Source organism: Eptatretus burgeri, chromosome 6 (assembly GCF_056783735.1).
Source record: "Eptatretus burgeri isolate ZD-2024b chromosome 6, Ebu_testis_v1, whole genome shotgun sequence".
Classification (NCBI taxonomy): Eukaryota; Metazoa; Chordata; class Myxini; order Myxiniformes; family Myxinidae; genus Eptatretus; species Eptatretus burgeri.
This window is the reverse complement of record NC_140966.1, coordinates 7,741,635-7,751,634: the sequence shown is the minus strand read 5'-3', so window position 1 is coordinate 7,751,634 and position 10,000 is coordinate 7,741,635. Positions and strand designations below refer to the sequence as shown.

Here is a 10,000-nt window from a genome sequence, read left to right as displayed (position 1 = left end):
AAATGTATTTTACAATGGAACCTTGTGATTTGTTTTTCCCTCCAAACATGTGACCAATGTGCTCATGACATGCTGAAAGTACACGTGAGAGCATCGAAAATCCCAAAGCTTCTGAAGTCCTAAAGTGGGCCCCAAACCACACGCTTGGTGGCTTCGCGTTCACAGCATCAGAGAGAGTATGCATCCATTGCCTTGATTTCTCCATCCCCCTTTCAAAAAATCTTCCTCCAATTGTGTGTGTGTGTGTGTGTGTGTGTGTGTGTGTGTGTGTGTGTGTGTGTGTGTGTGTGTGTGTGTGTGTGTGTGTGTGTGTGTGTGTGTGTGTGTGTGTGTGTGTGTGTGTGTGTGTGTGAAGAAGAGGAAGAAAATGAGTAAAACACTGCAAGTCATGCTTATTAATTTTCATGGATGTATTGATTTGCTGAGTTAAGTATTAATTATTTGACTAATTAATTATCATTCGTCAAGCCATGACAAATCATTCTGCCCTATGGAAATCGTGAAGTTCTAATTATTTAAATAAGGGGTCAAAAGGTCCCACGATTTCTGAGTTTCGTCATGCACTTCCAATAACGTCAGTGATCAGCTACATTTCAAACAAAGTCATCTCGAAAATTCTCGGCAACTTCTGAGATCTAACGATTCGTTGCAGGAATTAAACTATATAGCTGAAAAATACCCAAACGATCATGGAGATTTCTACACAATTATATTATTTTTTGACTTTATTCACATCACTCAGGCATTGATAATGGATAAATTTGAGCACGACTTAAATCTACAGATCGTTAAACAAGTATAGATGGATTCATGGTTGATTGTGCAAGGAGGTTCATAATATGCATTAAGGTCCAAAACAGATGATCACAAAGATAAATGTGAAGATCAAAGGTCAATGGGCCCCACATCACTCCAGCATCATATGTCACATCCTCACGTAAACCAAGAGATGGTTGTTTCAAAACATACAGGTAGTGGACAAAAAAAATTTGAAACGCCACAGGTGGCCAGTATGGCCTGTACGTGCCGTGGCATGGAGTCCACCAGCATCTGGAATTCTGCAGGAGGGATGCGGCACCATTACACCACAAGAGAGTCAATCAACTCGCACCTGCTTGATGAAGGTGGTAATATGATGTCTCAGGCGTCGTTCAAGAATATCCCATAAATGCTCGAATGGGTTCAGATCTGGGAACTGGGAAGGCCACGACATATGAATAACATCAACGTCATGCTCGTCAAACCATTGGGTGACCACATATGATCTGCGGATGGTGGCACTGGGGGATCTCCTCTTGCAGTCATGTTCGCCATAATTACAGGCAACCAGGCTGGTGCAGCATATTTATGCATGAACCTAAGCATGCTGGGATGTTATGTGCTAAATTGACACATGGGCCACACCTGCGTGGAAACTGTTGTGTGGTGTCCTTTATTTACCCAGGTGTTTCTATTTTTTGTCCACTACCTGTACAGACCTTTGAAGCATCAAAGTATAGAGTTTGAAATCTCAATGGAGGGAACAGAATAGACACAGACAAGGTTTATAGGAGGTCGACAACAATATTCCATCATGTATGAATTATTAAAATAGTGTGGTGTTGTTGCTTGGTGCACTTTTATACCTGTCAAGGTAAGGCAGTATGTATATTCATGGCAGATTTACATATATGGTGTTCCAATATGTAGGATATAACTATTCAACAAAATAACAAAATCATTTCAGATAGGTGCATACGAGTTCTACCAAAGGAAGTATGCCGAGATGCAACAGGATATGAATAATGATCATTACGATGATGCTTTAAATCCTGATGCCTGCTTGATGCACTCTCTCGGTTTCGGTAAAGTTGCTAAGAGGTTTGGACTGTATGTCCTTATCTGCTAGCACTCGCTGTTGTGGATGTGATTAATGATCTCACAGTCCCTTTCAAAACAATAGGCCATTGTGTACCGGTACCTCGTCCAGATTTTAAAGTCTGCCTTGGGCTGCATAGCACACACACCGTCTTTGAACGACCGTTCCAGAACGAATGGTGTCATTGGCAAAACAATCAAAACCCAAAAGAGGGCATTACCATGGAAGCCCACCCAAAATGGGTAGTATTCAATGACCCAAGTGCACAAGGTCATTCGAACATGGAAATATATCAAGAAATGATCCAAACGAAGATGTGCATCATTTTGTGAGTTATAATACGAGGCAAAAGCAATAACATGAAGAGGCTCTCTACCTGTGGAAGGTTGCCCAGTGGGAGCCGTTGGAGGATCCCGCGTTGTCACAGTTCACGGTGGTGTCTGGGACGCTGCCCGTTTCTACAAACATATTGAAAGCTGCAATCGCAATGACAGCCACACCCTCCATGGCACGGTGAACAAGACTGCTTTGCCACTCGTCATACGAAATGGCCACCATGCCAGCCGGGAACTGACGCGGAACGGCCTCTCTGAGATTTGCCTTCAACCCCGGAACGATCCACACATAACCAAAGTTAGTGAGACCGACCGAGTCGGCCAAGCGAAACAATGGCACAATTTCGGCCTTGGAGCAATAGAGAACAATGACCTGGGTGTGTATCTTTCGAAGCAACGCCTTGGTTTTAAGCTCGCTCGCCCGATATGCGAGGTTGATGGTCAGGATCGTGTCCATATGCCACCCCAGGTAACTGCTTTCCACCGTGACGCGAAGGTAGCGGATAAAGTCTTGGTAGCCCGTGTGATGTGTCGTAACGATAGAAAAGCTACTCCATCCGTACTCCTCCATAATTCGCACGATGACGTGTGATTGTTGCTGCACAGTCGCACCAAACTGCAGAAATATCGACTCTTCTTCCTGCAAATGCAAGCATTATACAAGGAAAGCACACTTATTTGTGCAGGCAACATTGTGCAGGCACTTCAAGCTACAGACATATGTTCCAACAAAGACATCCTCTTGGATTTGCAAATTGCTTTCTCCATTCTCTATACATTGTGAACCGATAAGGGGAACTGAATCACACCCAGAATACCTGGATTCCAAATCAGATAACGACCCTTCTCTTTACAGCAAAGGATGTGTAAAATGTCTGTATCATCTCCAGTAATTAAATAATAATTACTTCATCATAACTACAGTTAAATTTGATTTTTTTTTTTTTTTTGGAAAGTATATAATAATAATCATTGGCAAGTGGAAGTTTTATCGAAACACGTACAAATGTATAAACATATACATGCACACGGAGATGGCAAGGTTCCTGCTGCAGTGCAGGGGAGGAGAATAATCCATATTGAGATAATAACAATCATAATAATAATAACAATAACAATAGAGGCATAGGGCATTCATGACCTGATGAGAAAATTGCAAGGCTAGACCAATTCTAGAGGGGTGACCACTCCATCACAGGATTCTAGCAACTGAATGCAGACGGAATTTGTTTTAGGTGCCAGCGATAACTCGTCTATCCTTCAGGAGACACCATGCGATCCTCAACATCCACCAACCAACTACCAGTGCTGACAGACGGGACCCCAAGTTTGACGTCCTCCCGATGGATGGCACACAAGTTGAATCACCGTCCGTCATGTGAAACACCAGGATGAGGGTTTTGCTCTTTGGTCAAGATTCAAACGCAGGCTAAGAAGCGCAAAGCCAAGTACGCATACCTCTAAGCTATCCTGCAGGCCACCAACAACATACAAGAACAGAAAAACAGAAGAAAGAAAGAAGACAGCTACAGGTAGTTGCTTTCATATTAAATGCTTTACATTTCCAATGACTGTGTTCTACTATAAAACACGACGCACAACATCCACCAATTTTCGTTATTTAAATCACAGACGATAACTGATAACAATTTTGTGAATAAAGGCAAATTTCAGATGTTAAGTTGTGATGAAGGGAGAACATGGTTTGATGGACCCATTCGGGACTTTCTTAATTCCAACCTTCGCTGTTAGCTATATGAGTTGCAGCTGTCAACATCTGAAACAAATTGTATGGTCATCATACCAAGGAATCGTTCGACCCATAAACCCAATTTCATATATATATATATATATATATATATATATATATATATATATATATATATATATATATATATATATATATATATATATATATATATATGTACATTCATGATGGCTATACAAATTCAAAAAGGTCCAAATTCCCCCAAAGTTAGCATATGGTAGTTTGTGATCAAGCGACAGACTTGCCGAAGGAGAAGGAAATGAAAGTAGAGATATATGTGAAGGATAGTCCATGAGAGCGATAATTATCAGTCGGCCCCTACCTTCTTGGTCATGACCACTGCAGATCCACCACGGATGCCGATAATCGGCACAAGAGTCTGGGAGGAGATGAAGTCCAGGATGTGTGCCAGGGCCTCTTGCTCAGTCTCATCACCAAATATGATACCATGGAAGGTGAGGCTGGAGAGCAGATCGCACACCTGGTTTATGACGTCCCGTGGGTTCGTGGCATTTATTCCCTCTGCGACACGAACCTTGATGTCCAGCGGGAAGTTGAGCACATCGCTGTGGCTCAAGACGCGTTTGAGTTCATCTCGTTGTGAGGGTGTGCCTTCGTACACCACCCCGATGTTGAGCACAGGGTAGCCGTTCGGTCGGGACAGCGAGAAGCCTGTCTCGCTCAAGAGCAGCAACCAAGGCAGGAGAGCGCGCAAAGCTCCACGGCACATTTTCCAGAAGGCTCTGGCTGTGTCACATCATAAATTGAACCCTCGTCCCCAGGACTCCAGAATGTTGCCGAGCCCCGTCCTGCTCCCTCCAAACCTTCTGAAAAATCATTCCACTCACACTCAAGACTTTCCAAAGAACACCCCAAGGTCTAACTCACTACGAAACGGATGAACACCCATGACCTCCACCGGTGCTCTCCTGGACCGCACCAGGATCCTGTCTCCACCCGCCATGCCCTTGCCGCAGCGCGCCCTCCGAGGGGTCTAGAGCGCTCCGTGGCCACGGTTATTCGACTGCGTTTTCCTCTTCCGACCCCTCCTCGCTCCTCTCCTTGGCGATTGATCTCGCCTCCCTGCTAGGAGCTCTCCGCTGTGCTGAACGCGCCCGGTGCCGTGAATACAAAACACGAACCGCGCACCCCAGCTCGCACGACCGAGATCACCAGTTGCCTGCAAACACGTTTATCCCATGATCCTGAAGACACCGGTGCGGAATCACTCCAGCGGGTAAACATGAGCCATCTGGCGCAATGGAATGCGCTAAACTGGGCTCTGACCCATCCTCACTGTTCCAGAGCCCCCCACAACCCCCACCCCAACCCCCAACCAACCCTGAACGCTAGGCTGCTCAGAACATCCATCCAAGGAGCCGCGGCTTCTTCAATAAGCGGAAAACAAACTTTAGCGACGGTTCGTCTCTCACCCACAGCGAGTTCTCCTCCCAATACATTCGTACACCTTAACGGTCCTAATACCAACCCTAGCGTCTCCCTCAAGCTTGATGCTTCATCGGAGAGACTGGAACGACCGTTCACCTTGAAGATAACTCAAGCGAGACGGCGCAGCGTCGCAACGCATCCGCTCTGAGCGCGGGAACAATGTGGAAGGTTCTTGCGAGCGTGAAACACCCGCGGATCCCAATGGTGTCTCCTGCAAGGACACGATGGATTCAAAATTAAACCGGTCATTACACCTGCTTTGGTGACCCCTTACGAATTTCACTTTCCCCGAGGACATTTCTCACATCTTCCTCAATGCCGCACTCATGACGTTCTCTGTTGGTTCGAAAAAAACCGAGGTCGCGACGAGAATTACAAACCACCATTGGGTGGTTCTATGGGATTTGAAGAGAAGTGGTGAAGTATTGTGCTCTTCCAGCTCAACGACTCTCTTGCTCTCAAAAACGCTCAACATCCAGGATTTGGATGTCATCGGGATCAGCCGCTATTTGAGCGCAGCTCCTGCAGGGGAGGCTCTCTGATGTGCAGTGGAGAGCGAGAAACTGGTGGGTAAAAGCAATGGTAGATATGGGCACGCATACAAACATACACTGCCAGACCACATTTTAGGACCAGCGCACCCTATTGGATTTTCCGATCGAATTGAATGAAGGGAACCCATCCATTGGGACCATACTCTGTGCACAGTGTTGGTGCTGCTTACGCAGTCTCCTCGGCTATTGGGCACAATCCTGGATTGGTCGTCACTCCAACACAGGATACCAGCAAGCTGGCACTCATTTTGCTGACGTCAGAAGGATGATAGGCTGAGTCAACCTCACCAGGTATTAATTCAACAGCCAAGCGGGATTTGAACTCAGGTACCTCGGATACCAAGCCCACCACCCTAACCATTAAGCTAACATCACGAAGATCCCAAGCCCACCACCCTAACCAATAAGCCAAACCACTAAGATCCCAAGCCCACCACCATAACCAATAAGCCAACACCACTGGGATCCCAAGCCCATCACCCTAACCAATAAGCCAATACCAGGCATAATGAAGGGAATGCAATCAAATAAAAACTTTCATTGTGCCATCACCCACACAAAATTTCACTCCGACTTTGCAACTCCTATTATTCTTCTTTAATGGCCACAATTATTCCCACGTTCTTGTGGAGTTGGCCAGGAGGGGAGCAAGACCCAAATCTTTCACTACCCAGCTGGCCAGGTCTGACGATCAACGAAGGGAAGGGCGGGAATTTGTAATTTGGCCACATTGCTGGCGATAGCTTGCCCACTCTGTGTGAAGGACACCATAGGATCTTTAACATCCACCAACGAATGCTTGCCGAAGGGATACCAGTTCAATGTCAATCCGAATGATGACACACATATTGACGAATCAACTTTGATGAGACAGCTTTTGGAGGCGAGTATGTGTACCTTTAGGCCACCCTGCCAGCCCTGTTCAGACTTTGCAACAAAACGAAGAAAAAAAAAAACATACAAATATATTGTATATATAATTACAGTGTTAAACGGTATGGTCAAGAGGTAGCACATTTACCTTTGAGCTATCTAGTTTGATTCCTGACCAGACTATAAACTGTTGGACTGGTGCATTGCTGACACTCGGTTGGACGTTAAACTGAGTGTCATGTCTGCTTGCATTAGTTGGTGGACTTAAAGATCTCACTGTGCCTTTGACGGAGAGTAGGTGAGTTATTGTTGGCACCTTGGAACAAATTGCAAATTCCATCTTCAGTCGAAAGTCAGGCCAAAGCTGGAAAAAGAAAGGATTTCGCAAAAACTTTTCCTAACTGGCTGTTAAGATATCAAGATATCATCGTTATATATATATATATATATATATATATATATATATATATATATATATATATATATATATATATATATATATACATACACAGTCCAGTAGTTGGACTGGTATAATTGATTAGTATAAAGACAAATAATTGATTAGTAAAAAGTTTAAAAGTCCAGTCGTAATCGACTTTTTGGGGAGCAAATAAGGACTTGATCAAAGTTTTATTCAAAGGTTCGAAACGTCCAAACTTCTCGGAGAGCCATCTTACTTTGCTGAAAATCCTGCTGGCACTGCATGGAGGGTCACTGAAGAACAATGGCAGAGTTCACACATCCATTGTCATACCTGGTTCTCCATCTCAAATAAACCGAACACATTTTGTATCGCGATCCTTTGTCGGATTCAGAAATGTATTCATGAAAGGATTGATATTTTCGAATGAGTTTTCACAAGCTTTCATTGTACATATCATGCAAGGCTATGAAGAAAACCAAAAGTGCATAAGCTAATCCAACGGTGGCCTGCAATGAAGCTGTATTATTGAGCAACAATAAAGATTGTAGCTCAAGCTTGTTCCGTCGCATTATAAAACACAGAATCATCAAAATTTCGTCAGATAAAACTGTTTTATTTCTTTACTTCGAATCAATCAATTCATGCAACTTTATTGTCACACTTCGCATTTCACATTTTGAAGCGAATGTGGCCTGCGAATACAGAATGATGCGAATACAGAAAAAATGTTGAGCAATATCATACACATTTGGCCTGAAGAAGCCCGTGGGGAAACAAATGAAATGTTCCTTGAGACCGGATCTGCTCTCGCTTGTTACCCTTACCGAACAACAGAGTATTTCATTTGGGTCTGTTTGTTTGTTTCTTGGCACATTTCTTTTTTTTTGGCACACACAGAAAAATTGGAATTTTTTCTTTTTCCAAGTATGTTGGTCTGTCACGTTTGTCTGTCTGTTTCTTTGTTTGTTTGTCTGTTTGTCACACGATTTTTGGCCACAGTTTTCAAGAAATCGTTTTGAAATTTTTTTGTGTGTCGGTGACTGGCCAAGAATGGCAACGCTAAATTTTTGGTGAAGATCCGAATCCAGATCCAGATCTGAGAATTTTTCAAGTGATTCTTCACCATTGAGAGAGGGACAACAACGATATATAGCACAATATGTCAAACGGTTATGGATGGATTCACACGAAACTTGGTGGACTGGTTGGAAGTGCCACCAGGAAGAATTAATTCAATTTTGGTGAAGATCCGAATCCAAATCTTGATACAACAATTATTTCATTTTAATTGATTCTTCACCTTTAGAAGATGGAGCCAAAAACGATATATCACACGATATCTCAAAAGGTTATGGAAAGATTCACACGAAACTTGGTGGACAGGTTGGGAGAGCCACTCGGAAGAATTAAATCAATTTTGGTGGAGATCCAAATCCACATCTGGATACAATAATTATTTAATTATTAAATGATTCTTCACCATTGAGATATGGATCCAAAAACTATGTATAGCATGTTATCTCTAAAAGTTGTGGACGACTTGTGACAAAACGAGGTGGAAGAGTTGGTTAGGTGACAAGAACAAGCCGATTTGATTCTTGTTAAGGTCCGGAATCATATCTGACCTATCAGTGGCATACAAAATGTAAATTATTCAGTCTGGTGGAGGTATGATCTATCTGGAGTGCTATTCCGTTTTGCCAAGTTATCACTCCATGAGTGATTTTTCATTTGTCTGTTTGTTTGTTGTTTGTTTGTCCGCACCTAACTTTCATGTTTTTCTCCACAATCGCTTGGCGGATTGAGACGAAATTTTCACCATTGGTGAGACTACTCATGTAGAATGTTATTGTGATAATTATGGCGTCATATATCATGTGGTGTGGCAGCCTTATTGTAAAAACGGAAAATAATTTGGACCTCCGTATCTCTGAAACCGAAACAAGGAAAAAATTGAAACTTGGCACACAGCAAGTACTCCTCATCGGGAATGAGTGTCATTTTTTATGATGTCATATATGTATCCATCTACACATTTATATATGTATATATATATACATATATATATATATATATATATATATATATGTATGCAGTATATATCGACATATTTACATACATATACATCTGGACATTACGAAAACTCTCATCTTGTATATATGTATGTATGTATGTATGTATGTATGTATGTATGTATGTTCCCGAAATACAGCCAAAACAGTACACGATAGCGCAAAAATTTTCGGCCCACATTACTCACCATTCACCTGCGGTGTGCAGTATCAAGTTTTGTAAAAATCGGGCAACAAAAAAAATTATTTAAAATTTCAATTCCGGATTCAGTCAAGTAATAGCCTGGTGTTGGCTTAGTGGTCAGGGTGGTGGCTTGGGATCCCAGGGTCCTGAGTTCAAGCCCTATTGGCTGCTGAATTAATATACACCAGGAGGTTGACTCAGCCTGTCATCCTTCCGAGGTCGGCAAAATGAGTATCAGTGTACTGGTGTGAGAGAGAGGAGAGAGAGAGAGGGGAGAGAGAGGAGAGAGAGAGAGAGGAGAGGAGAGGGGAGAGAGAGGAGAGGGGAGAGAGAGGAGAGGGGAGGGGAGAGAGAGGAGAGGGGAGAGAGAGGAGAGGGGAGAGAGAGGAGAGGGCGAGAGAGGAGAGGGGCGAGAGAGGAGAGGGGCGAGAGAGGAGAGGGGCGAGAGAGGAGAGGAGAGGGAGAGAGAGAGGAGAGGGGCGA

The 10,000-nt window shown here is 43.4% G+C and overlaps 1 protein-coding gene across 2 annotated transcripts in view; it reads right to left on the bottom strand.

The window, feature by feature from the left end:
* LOC147024197 (glutamate receptor ionotropic, NMDA 2A-like) overlaps positions 1-5,251 on the bottom strand; it is a 354,309-nt gene extending 349,058 nt beyond the window's left edge. For both annotated transcript variants that reach the window (XM_085883870.1, XM_085883871.1), the window contains exons 1-2: positions 4,284-5,251; positions 2,235-2,833 (exon numbers count right to left, since the gene is read on the bottom strand). In XM_085883870.1, the coding sequence (XP_085739996.1) occupies positions 2,235-2,833; positions 4,284-4,691 (1,007 nt within the window). In that variant the 5' untranslated portion in view covers positions 4,692-5,251. The remainder of the gene's footprint in view (positions 1-2,234; positions 2,834-4,283) is intronic.
* Between the last annotated feature and the right edge of the window lie 4,749 nt (positions 5,252-10,000).